The following is a 27144-nucleotide window of genomic DNA, read 5'->3' on the forward strand; positions in this document are numbered from 1 at the left end:
TGCTATGTCTGAACCTGGGATTGTGGTATGTTTTGTTCCAGGTTTAGTCTTGGCTTCCGACCATGATATGTTTGAGCAAAACAAACCATGGTTTCTGATTTGAACATTACAAAACTGGTCATTTGAAATCAACATCTACATTTTTCCCTTCCACACTTCTTCAGCTTCAGGCCACGTGCATCTCTCATCTCTTCAATCTTTGTTCTGGCTTTTGTCTCATTCCCTCATTTCCCTGAGTTAATCCATCCCCCCTTTTCAAACCTACACCATCTCCTGTTTCCCTTGGCCTGCTGCCTTCTCACGAAGCTACTGATTTATGCTTCCAGGCAGGGTTGAGAAGACTTCAGTGTTGCATGATCTACTTTGCTTTAGTTATTTGCTAGAGCCCCAAGACCCACCAACTAGAGCCAGTTGCACAACACATACACTTAGAATGAAAGAATGCTGAGCCCAGGAATTTGTTTTGTGTAACCATTTGGGATGAAGCCCACAAGCCTTCCACCCAAAAATGCACTCCTAGTTACCTCCCCCCTCAACATTCTCACCCTTTAGGCTGGTATTTTATGGCAGGTGTCTTCTGCAACATGCGATCGACAGAATAATAATTTGTTTGTAGAGGATCCATTCTGCTTCATTACTTATTCTGCAATGTTTCCCCAGTGCTACTCCATGATTGCTACCCATAGGTGTTATAATGCATCCAAAGTGCACAATGATGGAGGGGCACATAATGCAACAAAATGTGACAATAATAAACTGGAATATTTGTTACAGAATTCCACAAAAGTCACAGGATGTGCACTAATTGGAATTCAAGCACTATGAGTGCTTTAAAACTTTTGCAGGAACAAACAGTATTGAGAGCGGGATTGCGTATCTCTACTCCAATAGCATCACAAGCACAAATCACAATGAACGTGCAATCAAAAGGATACCTTTTTGATTTCAGTAATATAACTGGTGGCAATTGTGTTAAATGGGAATGCAAAATCCTTGCTGATCAGCTTTAAATCACTCAAAGATCTACAAGTAGATCCTATCCTGCCTTCAGCCCACCCTAGGCTCATGTTTCTCTCCCTTCCCACGCACCACCCCTTCTTCCTTATGGCTCCAATTTGCTCTGCTCCTCTTAGGATATTATCAGCAGTTCAGCCAATGGCAGCCAGAGAATGTCTTCTGCTCCTCCCCTCTCTTTTTCAGTCACTTCCATCAGAAAAGCTCTATAGTGTGTTTCAGTACAGAGTAATGCAATCTGGGCTAACACTGTGCAAAATGTGGATTTGTTTTCTGTTTTTATACACAGCCCTGTTGGAAATATAGACACATGCCATGAAAAAGGAAGGTAACTTCCTTTAATATAGCAGGTTTCCCAAGCATGCAGAGTAAAAGAAGGCAGTGAATACAGTTTTATTCCATGTATTTTATTAATGTGGACTGTTTCAATAATTGTTTTAACTATCACTATTTATGTATTACTGTTGCATTTGCTTGTCTTATCGTCCTAATAATATTGTGAGCTGCCATGAGTACATTTTCTTGGCAGGAAGGTGTGGTAGAAAGCCTGGCAATAAATAATTTTTTTAAACATCATGAAGTTGTCATAAGGCCGTGTATATTCAGGCCACAGACAATCTGGAATTCCTGTGCAACAGGTCACAACTGTGTCAACATTACACACTAGGACTGGTCAACCAGAATCAATAGGAAAGTCACTTTTAATTAAAGGATGAATAGATTTATACCAAGGAAACAGAACAACCCTTGACCTCTCCATAGTTCTGACAGGGGAATTTTAGCCAACCACCATTTTAAGAATGAACGCATTTATACAAAAGCATTGAAATACAAACAGAGACCACAGCATTAAACCACTCCCTCCTGGCACTAAAAATCCCTTTAGGACATTTGCTCTTCTCCAGGGCTTGACTCATTGCCCTCTCAGCTTTTGTTATCTCCTCTTGATCAGGCAGGAAAACTTGGTTCTTTATACCAAGCCAGGCCACTGGTCCAACTAGCTCAGCATTATTTACACTGATGGACAGTAGTTCTCAAGGTTTCAGGTGGAGGTCTCTCCCAACCCTACCTGGAGATGCCAAAGATTGAACCTGGGACCTTCTACACTAAGCTACCACTAAGATATATTGATCTACAATGACTACTACTCTTGTGTTTGATCTGTATCTTGGTTTCCATTATCTGTACCTTTATTGAAAAAGGCTAGACATCACCTTGCCAACAAAGGTCCGTATCGTTAAAGCCATGGTTTTCCCAGTAGTGATGTATGGAAGTGAGAGCTGGACCATAAAGAAGGCTGATCGCCGAAGAATGGATGCTTTTGAATTATGGTGCTGGAGGAGACTCTTGAGAGTCCCATGGACTGCAAAAAGATCAAACCTATCTGTTCTTAAGGAAATCAGCCCTGGGTGCTCACTGGAAGGACAGATCGTGAAGCTGAGGCTCCAATACTTTGGCCACCTCATGAGAAGAGATGACTCCCTGGAAAAGACCCTGATGTTAGGAAAGATTGAGGGCACAAGGAGAAGGGGATGACAGAGGACGAGATGGCTGGACAGTGTTCTTGAAGCTACGAACATGAGTTTGACCAAACTGCGGGAAGCAGTGGAAGACATGAGTGCCTGGCGTGCTCTGGTCCATGGGGTCACGAAGAGTCGGACACGACTAAACGACTAAACAACCACAACAACATAGAGCCCCAAAGGTGGTTCTCTAGATCAATCATTGTGGTATATCCATTATGGTATATCTGGGCTTTATCATACTAAATGCATTATACTAAATGGTGGTCCCCACAGCAGCAGAGATTTAGCTTAAACTGGTACTGAAGTTAGCTGCTAACCTATAAACACAGGGTAACTCACAGTTGTGCAAGGAATAAATTAACCAAGAGATCACCGACAGAACTTTATCAAATCCTCATACTCAGGGCCGGATTTAGATTTGATGAGGCCCTAAGCTACTGAAGGTAATGGGGCCCTTTATATGTCCAGCTGTCCTTTGTCAACAACAAATTGTAGCTGTTTTTGTGTTGTATATACGGTATATGGTAATTTATGAGCAAATGAGCAAACCAGTGATATTTTAGGGAGCTGGCTAGCATGCGGGGCCCATTACTTACATCATAGGAGCCTGCACAGTGCAAAACACTGTTGCTGTGTGTAGGTTTTATTTTATTTGTTTATTTTATTTTATTTGTTTTTTAGCTTATATTTTGGAAATGTACACCCAGTTTCCCCCCTTTAATTTTTTTGGGGGCCCCGAAGAGAGTGAGACCCTAAGCTATAGCTTGTTTAGCTTCTAAGTAAATCCGGTACTGCTCATACTATATTTTTGGCCTGAAATAATAATAATACAATATCGAATTCAGTGTTTCTATCTTTTGGCTGATAGGTACAAGTTTATTTTTACACAAAGGTTTAAAAGGGGGCTTGTGTGAAGGGCAGTGTTTTCAGGTCATTTTCAATTCCAGTTGTCCACACATGCGGGCAGCTTCAGCCCATAATACCCCAATGGGCATCAACCTAATAGATGTACAAACAGAACGTGTTCAAAGTTAAAAGCATCTTCAAGTTATATTTTACAATGAATATTATGTAAGGTATGATAGATGCCTGCCTGCTCTTGACTTGCCTAGGACTCTGGACAATGAGAGGTAGGAGTTCAGTCTGGAACATTGGACGGAAATCTGTTTCCTGCCTCCGCACAGATTAATTTGAAGGCTATGGGAATGCTTTCTTTTTTTCTGAATGAAGTTATAGAGGAGGATAAATTAGGGATCCTTTCCAACAGACCCATTAAAAGCATGCTTTCATGCTGACACTGGAAAGCGTGTGAATCTCTTTTCACTCCCCCACCCAGTATCTTCTAAATTACTCCAAGGGTGGTAACACAAGACGGTTGTGCTGCGTTTCCCAAGGGCCAAACTGGCACATGTGTTGAACAAATGCTGAGTGTTTGCAGCAGTATGTCAGAGCAGATATATGTCAAAACACATGCCTTGGGCCACATATGCAAGAATGTCATCCTGAGCACACCTACACGCTCATTAATAGCCAGATCCACAACACTACTAAGGTGAAGTAATTGGAGTTCAACTTTTCCTACCTTAGTGAGTCCAATGGGTCTGAACTAGGTTAAATTTTGGATTCTGGACTGGGCTGCTACGCTCCACAACACACACATCACACCCCCCCATGTGCTGTCAGACAGAGAAAGTTGTATACAGCCCCTTGTAATTTCTGTGAGGAGGTTTATCACTTGTTCAGGACAGAGAAAATAAAATAACCCCAGAGGGAACAAGGAGATGTGAAGTGGGAGGTTATTGGTTTGTGGATTTTTTGCTCTTGTTTTTATTATGCATTTTGTGTTTTTATCTTGTATTTTTATGTTATGAACCACCGTGAGATATATGGATGAAGGGTGGTATACAAATTTTAGGAAGAGGAGGAGGAAGAGGAAGAGGAAGAGGAAGAGGGAGAGGGAGGAGGAGAAGAAGAAGAAGAAGAAGAAGAAGAAGAAGAAGAAGAAGAAGAAGAGGAAGAAGAAGAAGAAGAAGAAATATAAGGGATGAGTTGAGTAGGACGAGTACAAATTCTAACCCACCCCCCTCTCAGCTAAGGGTCTAGGAATTCAGACAAGAAAAAAGACAACTGTATCTAAAATGAACAGACTGAGAAAAATTAAATGAGTTCAGCAGCTAGCATTGCTGTGCACACCCAGACATCAATAAGTTTTTGTGTCTCAGGAAAAGAATAGTTGCTCTGTATCCCTGGATGTACTGTAACACAAAAATTCATCCATATGTACTTTTCCTTTGCTATGTTTTTCCCATTCTCATTGCATTACAATGCATGCCTGTAAAAAGCAGGCACAACCCTGAGGAAATTGCTTTCATGCTAATCAAAATTGTGGTTTAGACTCCTGTAATTTGAATAGAATTGTGTCTTGTGAACATCATTCATGGTCCCAACTCCCCATCAACACCCACAGCCTCTTCTTCCCCTGCACATTCCCAGGGAGTTTGCTCACATAGAGATGCTTGTGTTTGCATTTTGTGTTGTAAAAAAATAAATAAAATGTAATTGTTATCCTGCTAGAATCACAGAGACTGAAACTTTATACCAAGTTGGACCAGCAGTCAATCTTGCTCACTACTCTTTACAGTGACTGGCCTGGCAGTCATGGTTTCAGAGAGGTGCAAAAGCCCTACCTGGAAATATCAGGGTTTGAACCTGAGACCTTTGCATGTGATCCACAACTGAAACACATGCTTTCTTAAAGCAGGCACTTGAGATCATATAGCGTTGAAGTGGTTTCATTCTGCAAGAATCCTTTCAAAATACTGGTTCACAAAAGGAATGGCCATAAAATGCAAGGGACAATCCACTTATACACTTTATAAGTTTATACATACAAATGTACTTCTACATTTTTTTGACCCAGGGAATGAGAATGGGTGGGCTAAGGTAAGATGGCAATGCATTTTGGATACTTGTGGATAGAATTTTCTAGCAGTATGGACACACTCCAAAGTAACACTGCTCCACTTTTCCAAGATCCAGATTACTATGAAAAACTGCTTCCAAAAGAATCCCTTTCATCAATTAACAAATACACAAACCAAATCAGCCCTTGCTTTCCTGCAGTCCTGACTTTGAATAAACTTCACATTCCATCAGGCTGGTCAGCCCATAACAGGTTGCTCATAATTATCCATCCCAGATAGTAAGAAAAACACAGAGGGTGGAATTCAGTGTTGGACTATTACAAATGCTCCATGGGTCATGGAAGGTGTGCAGAGGGACGGGGGAAGCTCTGTTGCACAAGCAGAAGTCCTTGTGCAGGGCTTCCACTGATGTGGCTTATTAGGTGAATCCCACCCAGATTGGTTTTTTAAAACAGCAACAAGATTGAGATTAATTGTAAAGGGCAAAAAGTTAATTTCAATCACCTGACCACTTTGGTGCCATTCCTTATGACTTGCATGTCCACCATACAGCCAGTGCCTACATATGAAGCCAAGTTCAGTTCTGAAAACTCTGCCTAGAGTAGAAAAATAAAAATAAATGAGATTATTTGATAACAGCAGAAAACACATGAAATAAAACTGACCTATTCCTGGATTTCACTTTCAAACGGAATGTTTGTCTTAACAAGCTTTCTACCAGGTAGCAGCATATTTAATTACCGGTAGTAGTGATTTGTTTGTCAAATGTAAACTGTTTATGGTACAACATTAATGAAACATGATTTATAACCCTGGGTTAGGAATACTGTAATTGTAAATAAAGGCAGATTTAAGAGTGGCCAGAACCAAATCCCAAGAGGACATCATCTGACTTGGACTTAAATGCCTATTTGGAAACATTCAAGTAGATTTAGTCAGGAAAGTGTCTTTATATTGTTATTTGCTATTGGCGAGAATGTAAGCAAGTGAGGGAACTGGGCTGAAGCAATTGTTGTTTATTATATTTTTACCCAAGTTTTTGATCTGAATCAGAGATGAGGAATCAGTGGCGTTGCAGATGTTGGTGGACTACAACTACCATAATCCTTTACCATTGGTTGTGCTGGCTAGTGCTGATGGAAGCTGAAGCCCAACAACATTTGGAGGATCTATTGGACTCTGTCTCCTCTGAGGCACACAGATGATGACTAGCATTAAAATCACAAAACCATACTTACACCCCCCACCCCGATTTCTCTGTATTGAAAGCACCAGTTGATTTGTAAATTAGGGGAATCAGGCTCATGCCTACTTGCCTAGAAACCTTTCCAAGAAATCAAGGAAATGGGAAGATTTGGGAGTGGGGGATGCAGAGGGTTACATAGTGATAGGGGAATGGCACAGTCCTCAAGTTATGTGCTGTTGTGTTGCAACTTGCAAATAAACAAGGTGTACTAAGGTGTGGTGGCGAATGGTTTATACCATTTGGAAAACTGCTGGGAGTTTAGGAGATGAAAAAAGGCAGAGCCAGGAAGAAATTGTGTATTTTCCAAGCAGATAACCCAAAAGAAAGCCTGACCTTTTTTCACGCCAAGTGTGAAATCTGGCGTGTCAGGAAAGAAGCAACAGATCAAAAGCTAGCCATGGTGTGTGGTGTGAGAGCTTATACAGAAGGTGATGGAAAAGAAAAATCAGTGCTGAAGGCTTTCTTTTCCAAAGCCAATAACTTGCAGGGGGGAAACACTATTTGTCCTTCTGTGCCTTCTGCACAAAGCAGGCCATAGTAGAAAATTAGAATGCGCTAAGGGGGAACTGAGATGTTATAAGAATTAAGAAGGCAAACATGTTAATACATTTCAGAACTGTTCTGGGGTGTCTTGAGAAGATGTCTGTGGATGCACCTTTGCATTAATACTTAATGCACTCTGACAAGAAAACAGGTGGGAAGTGATGTTGTTTGCAGAAGTGTTAAATTGTTCAGACGTTTTCTTCTAAAATATTATACTATTTTTGCTTTTTTAATAAAACTTAAACAGCAGCAACTTTCTCCCCTCAGAAAGGCCATGCTTTCACCTGCAGCAAGCAAAGTATGAAAATCTGCAGCGTGATTCAGCAGGCACCTGGAAAAACACTCCAGGCCTTGATGAATAAACTACCATAACAGAAAACCAAATTAAATCTGATGTAAGCCAGCTCAAAATGCTTCCTTAATTTCAACTGCCTCCTAGCTGAAATGCTCAGGCACCTGCAAAACAAGTACTGAGTTGCGTGCCTGAGCCAATTTTTGACAGATTTTCATTGCCCACTAACCTGTTCCACTCGGATTTCAAATTCCCCATTCACCTTCTTCCCTTGAAAATATTTAGACCTATGGAGAAAACAAGAGAGAGGGAGAGGGAGAGGGAGAGAGTGTGTGTTAAATAGATATAAATGATGCTTTTGACTGCTTTTTTGTGCTGCTGTTTTTTCCTTGATGTTGAAAAACATGAGCCTCAACTTTGGAGCCAATTCAGACATAGAGGTGGGTCCAGACTAAAGTACAATCCTAACTATGCCTATTCAGAAGTAGTAATGGACAAATCTGTCAGTATCTGTTCTCCAAGTTTCTCATTGTCCCAATCTTAAATTCAGAAATCCACCTTTCTGCAAAAAGTTGACTAAATAAAAATCCTCATGAAAACGCAACTTTCTCCTAGTAAACATTTTTGTACGCAGTTTTGACTAATATACATATTTTGGCAAACCTTTCCTCCTAATATAATCCATTTCTGTATGTTATTTGCAAACTGAATCGATTCCCCCACATCCCTATGTAGAATTCAATGGGGCTTACAGTACTTCCAAATATGTGAGGTTAGGACGGCAGTCTCAGTCAGGCTTAGAGGGGTCCTGTGGAAATCAATGGGACTTAAGTTAGCTGTTATTTCAATGGGTCTCTGAGCACGGGTAAGTCGATGTCATATTTTGCAATCACAAAGTGATTTTTCAAAAATGATTCTCTGTAAATGGATGGGCATAAAAAAGGCAGCACGCATTTACAATATCTGTGTTCGGGGCTGATTGTTTTTGGCTGTAAGAATTCTTTCTGTGGAGGGGAAACATGTTTGTAGTTATCTATCCTGTTTCATGAGGGACCGCCAAAGATAATAACAATTCCTGAAGAGGAAGCATATCAGTAAATAAACTAGTATTACAATTGATCGTTTTCCTCCGTTTTCCAGGGCCTGACCTCTTGGGTCTACCCCCCATGCTCCCCCCCCCCGCCCTTCTGCAGAGCCATATTCCTCCCAGCCACAAAATGTTGGCTGCCACTCTCCCAGATGTATAACATGCAGCAACAATTTTGCTTTACACATTATTCAAATTAGTGCACTGTTGGCCTGTCCCCCGTTTCTAAGGCCAGACAGCATGCCAGAGATACGCGCAAGAGGGTATCTGTTTGTTGCAACAGCATGGAAATGCTTATTACAGGCTTGTTTTCAATGGAAACCATCCATATGAACTTTGGGAACAGGTTAACTTGAAAGCCACATGAGATCCATAAATCAGGCCATGTTTCCTGACGGCCAGCCCAGGTTCACTCACGGGTCCCAGCAAACCTTGCCATGTTTCCTCTACAACTGTACCTGTTTTCTCATTATGGCTGACATCCATGAACCATTTTAGCAGGTGTTCAGTCCTATAAATCCACTTTAGTTGTAAAGGGTGCACAGAATGCTGTGCACTGCCACAGCTAAAGCAGCTCATTTCCTGGAGCTATGCCATCTGCAACTGCAAACACTTAATTATAAGATATTCAGCCTTCCTTTGAGCCAGCCTTCCTTTAAGCCTGTGGTACCCAACATGGTGTCTTCTAGATGGTTGGTGCAGTCAACAGGTGTTAATCAGGATAGTCAACACAGTGCAGTCCAAGCCAGCATTCCCAAATGGTCAGGGACGACAGGAGTCTAACAACACCTGAAGAGCACCACATTGGCTATCCTTGCTCTAAGCAATCACAGACTTTTCTCCAGTCACCTATGAACTATTGTCACGTTTCTGGCCTGTCAGAAGCAGGCCAATGCCATTTTGGCTTCTATAACAATACCTCTCTGGTGGTTCAAGAGAAAGGCAGAACCATAGGCAATTTATCTTCTCAATAATGTTTTATCTTAAGTGTTTGGTTTCATTTTGACATCATTTTATGTTTCCCATCTCTCACAAACAGGCATATACACCCAGGATACCACCTTGGTCTTTTAAACAACAGGCAAAGAGTCTGGAGCAAACACCAGCAATCACTGAGAATGCACTCCTGGTCCTGCTTATATGTTAAATTTACCCTCCCTATGCTCATTCCTAATCTCTGCCACTTCCATGAAGGCATTTTATTTGTTCATATATCAGAATTTGTATAACTGCTTAGTTGCAGGGATGTGTAAGGGGGAGTATATAAAATAGAAACTATACACTAAAAAATGAATTTTTTTGTTATTCATATAAATAAATACATAAATGAAATCTGCAGTTAAAATACACATTATAAAATAAAATTGCAAGTCAAAATACATATCCGCTTTACATGTCTGGATAGGCTTGTTAAACAAAAATGTTTTTAGCAGGCACCAAAAACAGTACAGTGAAGGTTCAATTCACCTTTCTACAGCAGATTGGTTTCAACACACACACACACACACACACACACACACAAACACACACACACACACACACACACACACACACACACCATCCATCTTGGTCCTCCAACTAGGCAAGGGAACTCCAGCCAGGGAAAAAACTCCACTTGGGATACAAATCGGGGCAGTGAGGGGTGTGCATTGGCACGAGTGCCAAGGACCAGAAAGAAAGGTCTGGGGGTTCACATTTGGCCCCTGTGCCTGAGGTTTCCCACCCCTGCCCTAATGGGAAACCTGCATGTAGGACCTGAGTGCAACAGCACCATATTGTGGTGTGGGGCATGTTGAGCACAGCCCTGCTATCAAGTCATGTGATGTTAACCACACAGAGATGGATTCTCTGAACAAGGCTGCCATTGTGGTTAGAAGAGTTAATGTGCAACTAATCCATATTTAAGTGCTCCTGAATACATGTCCTAAAGATATTTAAAAACATAATGGTGTTAAACTCGAATTCTTGATCACACTAGCTGTGTAAAAGTTGAAGCATACTAAATTTATAACTAATGGAAACCAACTCTACATCTACCCCCAGGGACCTATTTGCTCGATTTAATACTCATGTCTTTATTTGGTATTGTTCTTACAATTTTGCTACTTTGTGGTGTGTTTTGCAAATGTTCGTTTTTTGATTTAGGAAGTAAGATTTGTTGTATGATAGAATAACAAATGAGCTGATTTGTGGTATCAACATTTAAATGGTTTGTAAGACTGTAAGAAATTCAGATTTAGAGTAGACCCAGCAATATCAGTGGCACATGTCAGTGGGCTTACTGTGAACATGCCTACGTCTGGATCCAATTCTGTTTTCAAAGATAGTATTTTTAGAATTTTTGGGGCAGAACATCTGCCACTTTGCTTAATAATACACTATGAATCTAGGCATTGTCTGCTGAGGGCACAAGACAAAGCCCCTTCGCTGAACCTAAATGGGTCTGGAACTGGTCAGTGCTTGGAAAGGAGACCACCTGCAAACCCCATGTACAGTAAACTGACTTGGGTTCCATGATATACATAAGGAGTATTAATGTACAAAATAAAAAACCCCAATTGCTTGCTTAGTGTAAAATGAGTGTATCTATTTTCATCTGTCAAAAGTTGGAAAGTATGTCACTGGGCCATTCCAAACAAGAATCTATAGGGTTAAACACAGTACATTTAAGGAGACTCTGCTAAAGTAATTAAGGCTACCAAATTTGACTCGCATGACTGTATTTATAACCTAGGAGGGAATATTTTCCAGACCCCTTATGTCTATTTTTGCATCAATGCTAATCCTTCAAATTTCTTGGTCACCTTTCTGCCAGGAGGACTGGATCCCCAAGGTGCTTTAAGTATACACTACAAAAATATAAATACAAGTGGCAGCAGCAGACCTGTGAAACACTACACAGTTATGTGAGAAGTGTTATTTATCATGTTGCTTTGACAGCCTTACCTGAACTCTCTGCCACAATTGGATGACGTCCAGGGTTTTCATTCATACCCAACCCCCCTGTGCAGCTGTCATTTGCTGTAATCCTGCAATCACTCTGTGCAGGATTGCAGCCAGTTTGTTTTTATTTATGTTGTAATAAGGGAGCATGAGCTACTAAGGGCATTTCACACATGGGGCTTAAATTGGCTTTATTTTAAATCTGCTCCTGATGTGCTTATAAAACCTGGCCAGCCACAGCATACATTGAATTTCACATCTGAATTCTCCCCCATGTTAACATTATTTGTAAGTGATGCTAATAGTATAAAAGAAGCTCAAATCCACTATGTATGAAAAATGGCAAGAGAACCAAGTCTTCCTGTTGACTGTTTCAAAGGAAGTCCAGAAAGGGTTGCTGCTGCTGGAATCTTGTGGATCAGAACACTGGTATACATTAAGTATTTACAAAGATTCCAAGGCATCATGTAGTAATGTGGTATAACTCAGGATTCCCCCAACATGTATCACAGATATTAGTGTACAATTAGTAAATTTCACCTGCCATATTATTCTTCAATTTCCTAGCGTTGCATGATCTTTTTGCATCTCTGCATAGTCAAATTTGCACGTAACTATTATGGGAAGGAAATGTGTTTTGTTTGCATGTTCTCTCTCTCCTCTGTTTAAAACAATCAAAATGTGGATACGTGGGATGTGTAGCTGTTAACCCTTTAGAAAATCTTCCAAAACTAATGAGGGGCGGCAGCATTTGTATTCTTCATCACAATAGGGCTTGAAGATCCTCCCTCCTTCCCACCCACCCCCTTTAATGGAAATTCTTTTTTAGGTGTTACACCTAAGCAAGAATCTCCAAATTTGCCTTGAATTTTGGTTTCACTGGAATTCAGAGGCAACCTAAGGATGCATAAGCACCCCACCTTACCCACAGGAATTTTGCAATATTTATTTCAGTGTTTCTATTTTCTGATTTTAACTATTGAAAGTAACTTAAGGGAGCTATCAAATGTTTTGCCCAAGGTGGCTTACCTTCTGATAGCATGGCACCATCAGGAGTTGGGGAACAGTGAAGAAGCTGTGATTTTTCACTGTGTACCAACACACTTGCTCATTCATGCAAAACTATAGTTTGATTTAGTGTTCCATGAAAACCAGGCCACCATGCAGAAAGTATTATTGCACCTCACACTGGAACCACATTATAAAGTATAAACTGAGGAAATCATCCAGCCAAAGTTAAGCACTTTTTAGTCCCACTGATTTTAACCTTGTGATTTGAAAATGATACAATGTGAAAGCCATTATGTTGTGGCTTATATTAAGCAAATCAGCTGGTGACTGTGGAATAATCTGAACATCATTTAGACAAAACACTGCTTTTGTTTTGAAGATTGGTGGAGTAGCTGATCAATGCATGCAAAATATTTATTTTCTGTAATACGTCGTGTCTCAAAATGTGGTATCAATAGAGATAGTGCGCTCTCTCTCTCTCTCTCTCTCTCTCTCTGTCTCGCCCAAAACTGAAGGAGCACAGCCTTTTCTTGCTGCTGAAAGGGTTAACAATATATAGCCCTACTTTGTATTTGAGAAATTCACTCCAGCAAGAGCATGATTTTACTTAGAAGTGATTTGGGCAAGGAAGTTGCCAGAGGTGGGACGTTTTCCTCCTGGATGAGGTCATGTGTTCAGATTTGGCTGGCTTACAGTAACATGGAGTTCTGCCACTCCGTTTCCTCATGTCCTCATACTGTGAATAAATACACTGCTATAGTCTTCTCTCCACCCACCAGCCAATCCTTTCCCATGTTTGTGGACTCTGCATTTCCACAGGTGTCCTTGGGAAGTTAAACAGTTTTCAAAAATGCACATCCCTGAGGGAGAAAAGCAAGGAATTTTCTGCAGTATCAGCTAGATACACCAGCCTTCTAGGTAGTTAAACTGCTTTGTTTTGACAAGCAGGAAGAAGAGAAGACTAAATGAACAATCTGGCTAGGCTGCCCCACCTGTCACCCAAAAGTGCACTCGGACTGTACGCACTACAGTATGAACAAACATCCTCTTCTTTCTGTCACAAGCAGAGAAGTATCTTTCCCAAAATTCTACCTAAACAAACAGAAGCACACGCATACACACAAGCCAAGTCCCCATTTTTCTGGCACATGGTGCATCCCTCTTCCTGAGCCAAGCACTCCACAGAGCTCCTAAAACTAGGTTATTCTTTATTTAAGGAGTGCCACAAGCTCCCTGCCACAAATCTATTTCCAACCAGGAACATAGCACAAACTGCCTTGAAACTAAAGCACTAATCACCTCACTTCCAAGGACTCATGTGCACCCAGGGGTAGTTGTGATTTGTATTCAAGGGCAGCACACCAGCTTTATATTTCAGTACAAACTGCTTCTGAATATCCCTTGCATCTCAGAAATGACTTGCTGCTACACTGCCCAGTGGGATACCATTGGAGGAAGAAGAAGAAGAAAAGGCTCCATCTGCACTGTACAATTAAAGCAGTATCTTACTTCTCTAAGCAGTCATGGCTTCCCCCAAAGAATCCCGGGGACTGCATCCCTAACAAAACTAATTCCAAAGATTCTTTTGGAAAAGCCATGATTTTTAAGGCAGTATGCTACTGCTTTAAATGTATAGTGCAGGTGGTGCCTAAATCTCCTGGCATTTGGAATTAGTTGCATAGGATTACAAAAAAAGCCTGAAATCTAGTTTGTTGTTATATGGCTGAGAAAAGGGGTGCAATGGCACACATATTGAGGATGCATTTAAATGCTCTGATGATGGGGATGCTGCAGTAATATTGGATGCTATAAGTAGCAGGCTTCAGCAGGGGGTTGGACTACTGTAGATGAGCCTTCCAACTCTGTTGATTATACAAAAGAAGCATGGGGAAATGGCTGGAAAGTTGTACAGTTCAAGACTATTGTCCCCCAGTCCAATCACAGATGTTCTGACCCGATTAAAGTTTGAGCACATGACTTACATGTGCAAAGAAGGTCATCTGGTCATGCTTCCTGCTGATTCATTTCTGAACCGACCACATGGCTAGCAGGTGGTTGTGAATATACTACTCAAGATTGGGTCATCATAATGACCCCTGGAGATGCATTTGTAGCTCCTGTTGAAGGACTGGGCCCTGGATGCATAGATTCAGTTTCATGGTTGTCACTTTGATCTTGACTAGCTTTGATTGCCTGTTGTATCCCTCTTGGGGGGGGGGAATGAACTGTACCCTAGATTATTAAAAGCTGAGCATTTGACTGGTGCACAGGTAGAACCAGGTACATGTGCACAACTTTTGGAATAAAGCCTTTTGCTGCATATCCATATCTGGAGCCAAGGCTCTTTATATCTTGTTATTTAAATAAAGCTTTTTTGGAGGGGTGTCCCCAGGAAGTGGAACTCTGAACACTGACAGGTCCAGACGTGTGGTTCTGACATCACTCTTTCTGTGCTGTCAGATACAGGTTGAAAAAACTTCTGGTCTGGATGCAACAAGCTATTGAAATGTGTGAATGTTTGCATGTTCTGGGCAGACTATCAACCATGAAGAAAAGCTGTGAATGAAATGTTTACTCTAGAAAAAACAATGGAGCCGGAGATGGGGGGCATTCCATTCTTTAGTTTCCTCCAGGACTAAAAGTCACAAGCAGGAATGCCAATGACTTCTTGCTTGTGGCTAAAGAAGACTGTGGAATTAGTTCTGCATGGGTGGCAACAGGCACGGAGGTCCATAGAGAGAAAAAGTGAGTTTAGGTTTTAATTTGCAATACTGAATCACTAAATACACCCTGTACTCTAATTACTTTCAACCATTGCCAAACCCAGTCAGAATCCTGAACACTATAGTGTCATATTTCTATAATACATGAATTGTACAGCTCTATCTGGAGTTCCTCAGGAGAAGCAGTGATGAGATTCTGACATCTAGCGTTCCTCTGTTGCCATTACAGGAGACATAAAATTCACACAGAAGCAGGTTAGTAGAGAAAACAGCAGGTGGTATTGGACCCCACCCCCATTACAGAAAAAGAAGGGAAATCAATCCTACTTTATTTAACAACATTTATATACCACCTGACAGTAATAAAACACAAATCCCATCAGCCCCAGCCCCCATGGCCAGTGCACATGGATGATGGAAGTTGTAGTCTAACAAATATCTGGAATTCATTGTGTTGTCTGCCTCTGTAAGAAAGTATGGGTACTTACCAATCAGTGTGTGGATCGTCAATTACCAATAGGATTTGGGGTTTCTGCGGGACTACAGGGGTAGGGCTTGCTGTGTGCTCCATGAGCCCCGCAGCTGCTTGCGTGGTCTGCTTCATGGCACTGGAGATGGAACTAAAGATGCTGGTACCAGAAGAAACAGAAGCAGGTTGCTGTACAGGCTGCTGCCTCCTCTCTGTTGCTGGGGAAACAGGATTGCTGGTGGAATTATCGGGACGCTGAAGGTCCATCATGTAACCATTTGGCAAGTTGGCCACAAAACTACTATCTGAGAGGCGCCTTCGCAGGAAATTCATTGTGGCTGTTTCCCGAATACCCAGGTAAGACAAAACAACACAGTGGAAGAGTCTAAAGAGCCTTTGGAGTTCTTGCTGCCTTGTTGGAAGAGATGTTCTGTCACTAGTTGTACAGTGGGCAGAAGGACACTTGCTTTCCTCAAGGTAGTTTTACCTGTAAAAAACCCACAAAAAACCCATAGTAAAACACAGCTCATTTGAATGGATCCCTATCCAGAACCATTTCATGAAAAACTACTATAATGCCAGGCAGGCCACAAAAGCACGATGCTGATGGAGTCCAACATGTTTGTGGGAGCAGCTGGGCAGCCCTAGCCCTGAGACTATACATAGTTGTCCATGATATTTCTATGACAGCTTGATAGTTTGCGAATCACTCTAGAGATGTCGCAAGGGGCATCAAAAGCCCAACCTTGAAACGAGAAAGGATTGTCAGCGCTGGCACTGCACATCATGTCCCTTTGTTTGAAAAAGAGACCCTTTGGATATTAAAACTGTGATTTATAATTTTGAATTTCACAATGCTATTCTTTCTGGCAATGGGAACAATCACATGGCTTGTCGCCTGACCATGGCAGAGTCTTATCATGGCAACTCCATGGTTGCAAAGGCCTTTTGTGATGCCTGCTTATCAGGGGAGCCAGAGGCAGCTCAGCAAAAGCCTGCAATGCTGCGGAAATAAATCCAGTGCTAATCCTTGGAAATTACAGAAGCCATCTCCATCTTCAAAGTCTTCCTGTGCAACATATTACTTATTTCCCCCTTCCCCTGCAGTAAAGGCCTTTCAAATGAAAGCCTGCCTTTGCACATTCTTGACACAAACACCTCCGCCATCATTAAGATTAAGTCTGAGCGTAAATGTCACAGGCATTCCTCCTCTATCAAAGATTCAAATGAAGGCGGGTGACGTCAGTGCAAACTAAGGGCACAGATAAAATAAAAACTACAGATTTACTGAATCTGGCTCTTTTTTTTTTTTTTGAAGCCCTGAAAATAATGGGGTTCTTTTGTTTGTCAATTTCTCTCCCCCACTTTTCTGTAGTCTAGTTCTGGGATCTAATGAGAGATGGGCAAATCTATCAGTCTCGGCTTCTCTCAGCTTCTCATTTTTCCTGCCTTAAATTCAGTTTCTCAACATTAGTGGTTTATTTGTTTTTTATAAAATGGTTCTTGTGGAAATGCATCAGCATTTTAGTGTACACTTCTAATATACACGTTTGTATGAAATTTTCCCCAATATACACATTTTTGCAAAGAAAAGTACAGATTTCAAAGGCTGGCTGTGTTTCATTTCTCGTATTGTTTTGGAAAGTGTGAATTAGGTGGATTCACCTTTAAATGCAAATTGAATCAAATTTCTCCCCCAGCCCTAGGCCTGATGGTACATGATGTTATCTGTGTTTGCAAAAGTCTAGTCTCCCACCAAATGACAGGAGACTATATGGCATCATGACTGGCATTAATAGAGCAGAGCCTTCCTCTACTGAGAGAGATATGGCTTTGAAGTGCACTGATCTGAATAAAATAAGCTGGGTGTATTTAATTCGCAGGGCCTGGCAAGATGCATTAAGGATCAGCTGAGATATAAAAATGCCTATGGGAACAGTTGGAAAGCAACTTGCTGGTTCTCTCACAACAGAGGAGAGCTTTTCTAGTCTCAGCCTGCCCTGTGCTCTGATGTATATAAAATAGAACTCTTCTCACATCATCTCAAGGCTCTCTCTACCATGTGTTTTTATAGCTGTCACAACAGATCCATGTTTTTAAAGCCAGGGTTAAACTGAGCTGTTTTCTTGCTATGGAGCTAAAATGGCCACCTCCGCAAAAGGCAGTCCCAATTTGTACCCTACAAAGAAGATGAGAAAAGGCAGCAGGCTAAGGGAGATGTGTTGTGCTTGTATAAAATATCCTGTCTGAGAGTGCCTTCATATATTATAATCTTGTGAAGAGCCTTAGTACAAATCTGATGATTATTTTTTGTAAATATACAAATCTTATATAATACTATTAATAAAAGATCAACAACATGAAAATTTTATAAACACATGCAAAATCCCCAAACACTGAATGCTAGTAAGCACCAATTACAGATCACTGGTCAAACATATTTTTTCAACAGTGGGTTTCTCTCAAGCTAAAGCTGGAAGGTTTATACCTGATTTGTTAAAACTGAGCATATTGAACTACTGAATGCTAACTGTGACAGCCAGACTTTGATCCTAACATTTGTGTGTGCACTACATAAATACACAGTCACTATAGGCTCCCAATGTATGCATGTACAAAGTGCACATGCCTCGGTTCTCTCTCCCATTCATAATTTAAACAATCATAAGATGGACTGAATTGGCCTCAGAAGATGCACTTCATCTAAGGCCGGTTTCTCTACTATACCAGGATTGCCCTCCCCATGGATCCTAATGTATTGAATATTGTTAAATCTGGATCAGTTTTTCATATAGTTCTGCCATTGTAGACATAGGGTGGTGTCCAAATAAGTTCTACTCAGAGCTGACCTATTGAAATGTCTGACTAACTTTGGAAATAATCCATAAGAACTAACATGTAAACTGTGTTACTTTTATTGTTGTTAGCCACTCTGAGCTCTGCTTCGGCTGGGGAGGGTGGGATATAAATACAAATTTATTATTATTATTATGCTGGGCCAGATCAATGGTCAACATTTTTTCAACATTTTCCAACATTTTTTCTAGTGAGAATGATCAAACTGGAGATGCACTTTTGGCATTTGGTCCATCTCTGGGTACCAACTGTATCTTCCATCAACTCAATTTTCAAAAACGTTTATACTAGTTGTGATAAAAATGGCCACCTGAGCCAATAAAGTTAATGGGATGTTGTTGTTGTTACTAGTATTTGTTTTTAATCTGCTGTCACCTGTCAGTTCCAGTGCCTGTCCAATTATGATTCACCATTTGTCACCACACATTTTCTTATGTTTATATCCCATCTTTCTTCCATCATGGAACCAAAGGAAGCATACATCTGGTTCCTAGGCGGTCACCATTCAGGCACTGCCCCAGACTCTGACCTACTTAGCAAGATGGTGACCTCCTGTGCCTTCAGACCATACCCAGCAGCCATAAGCCCCTAGGAATGTATCACTAAGAACAAATTACTACATTGAAGCCTTGTGTGAATTAAGCTTGCAGGTGACTTTTCTGTTGCTTTTTTGTGTGGCAAGGACACATTACACCATTGTATAAAAGCAGCTGCTTCCACCAGGTTCATTAACCCATTGAGAAAGAAAATGTCCAGGTCAATTTTTGAGGCATCAGAAAGGACTCTGACTGAAAAATCCTTGGGCCTTGTTCTCCTAAAGTTTCTTTTTGTCTTTATTATAGCCCAGCTGCTAGGCTGACTATTTCATACAGTTTGGTTGGCCTCTGGGAGAACAGAACGCTGTACTAGAATGCTGGCTTGGTCCAGGACGTTCTTTTTATGTGCTTATGTTAACATGGTTATAGTGTATGGTTCCTTCTAATCCCCCCCCCCCCCCACTGACAGTTTTACTCTTAATGAATTGTGTCTCATCTTGCTACAGAAATCCAATGAAAAACAGGGTGAACATAAAAAAACTGGGTGAACATTAATACCCCCCCCATAGTAAATTCATTGCTAAAAAAGAAGTAGTGGATTTGCTTCCATATGCTATTCTATATGTGTAAATGCATATTTTAAAATTATTCTTATTTTTACATGGAAATACAATACAGACACAGTGTGGAAGTCTGTAACCAGGTGTTCTGTGCCTAGTAAGTCAGCTAACCAGGTACTAACTGTTGGTAGGTAACTTCAAGGCTCCTGGTCTCCCTCCTTAGGGATCTTAAACTGGACTTGGACCAAACAGCTATTCAGATTCCTTCACGCAGAGGATTCCGAGACACCATTAATTAAAAAACTGCTCTCCATAAAGGATTTAACTACTCTGGGATTTAAGCATACTTGAAAGTCTTTGATATTTCATCCAGCAGGCTGAACTCATTTGAATAGTTATGTGGTTCAAACGATGTGTTATGTTAATTTCATGAAAGCAACAAATGTGCTTGTTTTAAAGAATGTAAACAGCTGCTGTCAGGGGTGGGATGTGGCATATGCCAACCCTACCAAAATGACAGTGGTACCTCTGGTTATGAACTTCATTTGTTCCAGAGGTCCGTTCTTAACCTGAAACTGTTCTTAACCTGAGGCAGGGCCTTGCAGAGCCAGGCAGAGGCCCGGGCCAGGTAGATAATGTGCCCCCCCTTTTTTACCCTGGGGATAACTGAAGTCTTATAAATCCCCTGCGATTGTGAATATGCTGACCGAGGCCCCCTTTGGAATCAGAGGCCCAGGCCTAGTGGCCCACATGGCCAAGCCCCCAGTCTGGGCCTGACCTGAGGTGCCACTTTAGCTAATGGGGCCTCCCGCTGCTGCTGCGCCGACGCTGCACGATTTCTGTTCTCATCCTGAGGTAAAGTTCTTAACCTGAGGTACTACTTCTGGGTTAGCGGAGTTTGTAATCCGAAGTAGCACTGTACAACAAAAAACCCACACTCTCAAAGCTGTTATTAGTCCCTGGAGGGAAGCTTCCATTGGTGTTGAATGCCCGGAAATTTGATCAGAGAGTTACCAGGCACCAAGTCACATGCCCATTTTTAGGTGACAAAATTTATCATGACATCATTTCCCCCATGAGGATAGTTCACAGCCTTATCATGTACAGGCTCTTTCCATAGTCCTATTTAATTTGAAAATGGCTGTGCAAGAACATTAGACTTAGGTTGGACAGGGTTGAAGTTCCAATCTTTGTTCAATACTTGGCCTCAGGTTTGCCTGCCTCGGTTCTCTACCTGTAAATTGGGAACATGTACTCATCTCATGATGGGGATGACTATGAAAAGCAAGTAAGACAAAAGAAAATCCACTCCACGGTTTGAATATACTTAGTGGAATGAGCATTTTTTCTTTGAGCAGCTGTCCTCCAAGCTACATCAGAAACTGCTTGCAAAAAAGTCTCAATTTCAAAAGTAGTTTGCAGCACAGGAGAAATGGCAATCTGCAACATTCAAGTTAGAAGCTGCATAATTTTTTCACTGAGTAAAAAGATGTTGATAGCTGATCTGGAAATGCTATGATTTATGTCCTCTTTTAATCTGTAAATCACATGCTCACAGTAAGACGGTATACATAAAAGTTGGGGGGAACACACACACACACACACACACACACACACACACACACACAACTCTCTCTGCCCCAAGAAACTTACAATTTAAATTTTGAAAAGTGTGTGTGTGGCAAAGGGAGAGACAAAATGGGAACAGAGTTCCATTCCAAGTACCTGGGGTTTGTTTTATTATAAGCTACGACTTTGCTGCCTAAACCAGCAAGCAACCACTTCCCTCTTGTAGCCTTGCTAATAAAGATAAAGGGGAGAGGTCACAAAAGTGGGCTGGACTGAGGAGACTCCACTAGTGAATTTTCCGTACTTAAAAAAAAATTTTTTTAGGCAGGCTTTCCTGAATAGGTATTAAATCTAATGCCTTCGTTTGTTGCATCTGTCTCTGCTTATATTGTATCTATTTTTTAATATTGTGTTTTTGGAACATTATGATATTTTGTAATTGATTTTATGTGGTGCATAAGCACTAGAAGTGTGGGATATAAATATTTGTGTAAGTAGGTAGATAGATCCTAAATGCAGATATAGGAAAATGAATCTGCTTAAGTATCCTCAAGCATGGTCTACAATTTAGACCAAGGGCAGGGAATATTTTTCAGCCCAGGGTGACTTCCCTGGGGTCACATGCCAGTGGTGGGCAGGGTCGGAGCAAAAGGGGTGTTGGCTGGATACTTTCGAGAGACTTGGCTGTGTTTGGCCCCCAAGGCTGAGGTTCCCTGCCCCTGGTTTAGTCATGGTTATGGGCCCCCTTGGGCCTCCTAGCTCAGGTAATTCCCACCCTCAGATAATCTGGGTCCTGTGTGAACAGCATTTTCTGTTGAGATGGATCCTGTGTGTGTTTTGCCACCAGCAAGTGGAGAAGAACAGAACAAACAGAAGTGAGAAATAATAAATGGAATCAGAGATAAGCTTTGGCAGATGGGCACATGTTACTAGCTTTTCAGGAACCATTACTGTGAAACAAATAAAGTAATTATAATGCATAACATGAACTGGAGCTTGCAGGGAAGCAGCATGCAACACTGCCATTGAAAGGTTTGTCTAAATTATTAACACTGCAGAGGGTAAATCAGGTTATCCTTCATGGCAAATTGCGGGTGGGTGGGTGGGGGTCCCTCTCATTCTCTTTACCTCATACAGAATTCAAACTGCTTCTTCTATTTAGAGGAATACCACATAGTGATCTGAACATTGTTCTTCAGTGCTACCTGCAAACCACATCAAGCCTCTCGTGGCATCTCTGTATTACAGCCTAAAACTGGCTTGAAAGTCATCCATTCTTCCTTATATAATCTTGGGAGTTGTAGTTTAATAAGAATTATAGGCTTGGTGCCCTCACAGAACTATTGTGCCAAAGATGCCCTGTCAAGAATGAGTGACTTATACATTTTTGTTGCTCGATTAAGCAGCTATGGCCTGGTTTATACACTCAGCAGAAAAATGTGGTGGTACTATGCCAGGGTGCGCAGAGTGGGCTGTACCACTTTAGACTGCGGACCTGAGAGATTTCCCATGTAAAAAAAAAAGCCATTCAGCATGTAAAAGAACAAAGCACCTAAAAGCACCTAAGGGAGAGATTATTCTCCAGCCTGACCTTTGCTGTGCTACTTTTCTGCTCCTAGACAGTTTTATTTTTTTTTATGTGGCAAAATAGAATAGATCATGAAACACTTTCAGAATTCTGCCACTGCATTCCCACTTCATTCTTCTTATATATGTGGCCAAAAGTACTATAGAGGCTATTCCTGAGATGTTGCACAATGCTGATGTCTCGTCTCAAACAGCTGTACAGCAATCTCGTGGCCAACAGAACCTATACTCTCTTGCCTTGTCTGACTGCTCTGCTCCCTTCCATTTTCCTCTTAACTGTTCTGCTTCTGGCTGTAGAAACCATAGAGAACATGCAGAGTTATGAAGTTCCATCAGCATGCCTCTGATTTACAGTACTCCTTTCCTGACACCTATCTCCTTTCTGTTTAGATTGACTATCACATTTTGCAGAGCAAAGCAAAAGCTGGACTGTAAAGTCATGGTAGCATGATCCTATCCTGGATTTACAACTGTGCTGCTAATTCTCTTCCTGTGTCTAGCGCAGGTGAGTAAATTTAAGAGGGAAGCAAGGGAGAGTTTATTGCATATGATAACACCTTTCTATCTTGTCCATAAGCTACAACCAGTGCACAATGCAGTGGTGAGACTGCTCACAAGAGCTGGTTAATGGCAACATGCTACTCCTTTGCTAAGAGAGCTGCACTGGCTGCTGATTTGCTGCTAGGCCAGGTTCAAGGCTCTTGTATTAATTTAAACAACTTGGGCCCAAAGTGCCTCATGGACGACTTCATTCCCTATGCTTCACCTGGATCACTGAGATCTTCTGATGGTGCAATTTTCTGTGGTCTCCAACATCCCCAAGGTTTAGTCAGCCTTTGTCAGAGACCAGCTCTGTAGTGAGGCATGTCTTGCAATGTGGAACTCCTTGCTGTTATTTTTATTGATTATAGTTTGGTAATTATTTCTTGTCAATGTGAAGAGTGAATTTTTTTGTTTAATTATTGTTTGCTCGTGGTTAATTTCATTGTGTACTATTATATTCTAATGGATTAAGGAACATTACTTTATTTGATATAAACTGTTTATTTTAAAGTTACGTTTTTATTATGACTTTTTTTTGTACTGGATCAGATTGTTATATAAGGTGTGTGATCTTTGTTGTTTCCTCAGCTTGTAAACGGCCATGCCTGTAGTAATAGTTGCTGTAGTACAGCACTGTAGCCACATTTCAATAACATCTCTTAAAGTTCTTGCCTTAAGATACTGAAAGCAAACTAATTGCAACCTCCTCCCACTCTCTCACGATGCTGTTGGTGGAAGACAATTTGACTCTCTACTATCCAAAAAACATTTCATCCACCACTGAGCCATCTGACACAAAACTAAGCACCTAAAATTGGGTAGTAAACTACAACAATTTATTGAAAAAGAACTTTAAAATGATATGTGTCATCCTAAAACAATGTCCCTTTCTCAGTCACTTAAAACCACATACATATGCATGTATTTAAGTCTTAAATCTTATTATCATTATTTTCTACGAAAAAATTTTTTTTTTATCATGACAGGCATTGAACTTCATTTGTTCTGTTTTGTCTTAGGCTAGCATCAGTTCAATATGCAGACTTTCTTAGCAATAATTGCTTCCTGCTTGTAGTTGTAGCCCAAATGTGCACCTGAGATTTTTCAGTGAAGAGAGTTTAAGCTCTGGAGACAGGAGCTTTGTGTGAGTTGAATTTTGTAATTGCAGCGAGCAACCTTTAAGCTTCAGAAATGTTCCACCTGAGAGAAAAGGTCAAGCTGCTTCTGGTTTTCATCAAAGTCACCAAAAATATTTTGAATTTTTGCATTGTTAGCATGGGGAAGAAAATAATGATTGAGCCAAGTGGTAAAGCAGATTCAAAGGCTGCATTACTGTGAAGGTGGGGGTGGGGAGTCCCTGCATAATTCTGCAATTACAGGACTTTCAGAAAAACAAGCCATTTGTTAAATGAGCAGTTCAGTACACAGCTATTAAATATTGAGCTCGTGTTGATGTCCATATGTATGCACATACTAGTTTATCATGGAAACAACTTGTACATATCATTTCTATGTAGATTCAGTAATGGGTATCGCTGAGTGATCTATTATTCATAACACAGAGTAATCTAAACTAATCCATGATTTTCCATGGTGCTACAATACTTTATAGCAATATAAAGTCTTGTCGCTTAGTATCATTCCTCTATTGGTATACAGGAAGGAAGATTACCAAAAGGAGTTACGGTATGAATTAGGCAAATTCTCCAGAAGATACAACGGCATAGTGTGCTACAGTAAGTCAGCTGCAGCCATACAGCTCAGCACAGCCACCGTAATAAACATGCTCAATACTATCCTCCATTAGTTAGCTCTATACTAAACATAGCTGGAATAAAGAGCTTCGCATAGACAGAAGAGATTTCGGCAGCCTATGTCCCAGTTATAAAAGGGTGGCTTGGTGTGTACTACCTGGGAGTAACAATGTAGTTTGCAATTTCATCTAGGCATTGCTATTAGCAGGTTCCACATCCTAAGCAAATTTTAGAATTAAGCTATGGGTCTAATTATGGATTACAAGTATACCAATCCACAGTACTTTGGTGGGGGGCATGCAGGGGTACGCATACCCCAGAACATTTTGTGAATGTAAGTTTGGCCTCATTGAGGGGCAATATTTCAATATAAGTAGGAAAATGAGAGTACCCCTAAACATTTTTTTAAAGAAAAAAGCACTGGCTATCCATATAAGCCCAACTTTCCATCTAAGACACAGCTGAGAGGAGGCTATTGCTGCCCCTTCCCCCAGAGGTAGTGAATAGGTTTAGTCCTTGCTCTAATGGTGTCCTTGAGGAGACCAATCCTCTTTTTCTTCAGGGCTTCACAATTCTGTTCACTGTCTTCTCTGCAGAAAGTGTCTCATTGTCTTGTGGCAAGTCTAATAAGAAGAGCCCCAATCTTCCTCTCTGGCTTAGGGATCTCCCTTCCACAGCTCCACTGAACTTCAGAGGGCTCATCACAGTGATGGAGAAGCTCCATGCACCTGCCCATCTCCAGGCTAGAGAAGGTGGTCAGGGTGGCCATTTTGTACAGAAACAGCCTTTAGCTCCCAAACAAGTTCCTTCTCCTCTCTCCCAGCTGAGAATGTTTGGATCAAAGGAATGTTTAGCCCTTGTTTTGACCACCCCAGAACTCTTACTCCTGGAGCCATTGTAATACATCTGTTGTTGTCTATAACTGTTCTTTCCCCTTCCTCTCTAATACTGTATGTTGAGATTTTTTTCTAGTGCATGGATAGCTGGAATGATTATAGTAAGAGTGCAGGTTGGGGGAGGGGGAGGACCCATTCTCTGGATAATAACCAACATCTTAGTTCGTAAAATCTTGACTATAAATATGCAAATCTCTATTCAGGGATCAGCTACTATAAGCTCTCTTCTCTGATTGAGTCCTTAAGTCACTATGTTTTTCCAGCGGTTTCTAATGTGAAGGCTTACTGCGTATCAAAAATGAATATGACATAAAACTCGGGTTGGAGTGGGACTTAATCTATACCATAAGGGAAACTGGGCTACCAAAGGATGATCCATGACTCCTTGCAAATAATGTATTTGTACACATTAGGGGAACACACACACACACACACACACACACACACACACACCTCTTCTGTTCAGTGTGTGTGTGAGAGAGAGAGGGGGGGGGGAGTGTGCAGAGATGCAGAACTGCCTCAACCAGTCCTTGAGGAGTCAGGGAAACTAGCCCCTCTCCTTGTCTTTTTTTGTCTTTCACTCCTGAGGCTGTAAAGCAATAGAAGCATTTATATCAATAGGATCTCTGGGTAGAGTGTGAAAATAGCACTGATGTTGGAAACTTCTCTCTTGGAGTTTGTGACAGGTAATGCCTAAAAGAAGAGGAGAATGTTTGGGGACTAGGAAGAATAGACGAGTAGGAAGAATAGACACAGGTGCTTCTCTATTTAGTCTTTGCTCTGCCTCCACTTGCATTGGGGAGACAATTGACCAGTGCTCTGCTCATGATGTGTGACCTGAGGGCATATTCCTTAGTCTGAGGATGGAGCTTCCCTTCATTCATTCTCTTTCCTCTCTGTTAGTTCCCAGGCAGGGCAGCCTGTATGCAGAATGTTGCAGAAGATCCTATCTTTGCTCCCATAACAGGAGGCAAGTGTGCACAGTGAGCAGCTCTCTTTTCTCTCCTCTAGTCCAAAGGAGAATTCTTTTCAGTAGCCACAGGTAAGGGTAAAACATGCCTGCCA

At 41.2% G+C, this 27144-nt stretch overlaps 1 protein-coding gene across 3 annotated transcripts in view; it reads right to left on the reverse strand.

Moving 5' to 3' along the window:
* Positions 1-27144, reverse strand: part of SYN3 (synapsin III) — a 175397-nt gene that overhangs the window by 142362 nt on the left and 5891 nt on the right. For all 3 annotated transcript variants that reach the window (XM_083462173.1, XM_083462174.1, XM_083462175.1), the window contains exons 2-4: positions 15798-16265; positions 7775-7832; positions 5969-6060 (exon numbers count right to left, since the gene is read on the reverse strand). In XM_083462173.1, the coding sequence (XP_083318299.1) occupies positions 5969-6060; positions 7775-7832; positions 15798-16111 (464 nt within the window). In that variant the 5' untranslated portion in view covers positions 16112-16265. The remainder of the gene's footprint in view (positions 1-5968; positions 6061-7774; positions 7833-15797; positions 16266-27144) is intronic.

Source organism: Podarcis liolepis (assembly GCF_965112155.1).
Source record: "Podarcis liolepis genome assembly, chromosome: 10".
Taxonomy (NCBI): domain Eukaryota; kingdom Metazoa; phylum Chordata; class Lepidosauria; order Squamata; family Lacertidae; genus Podarcis; species Podarcis liolepis.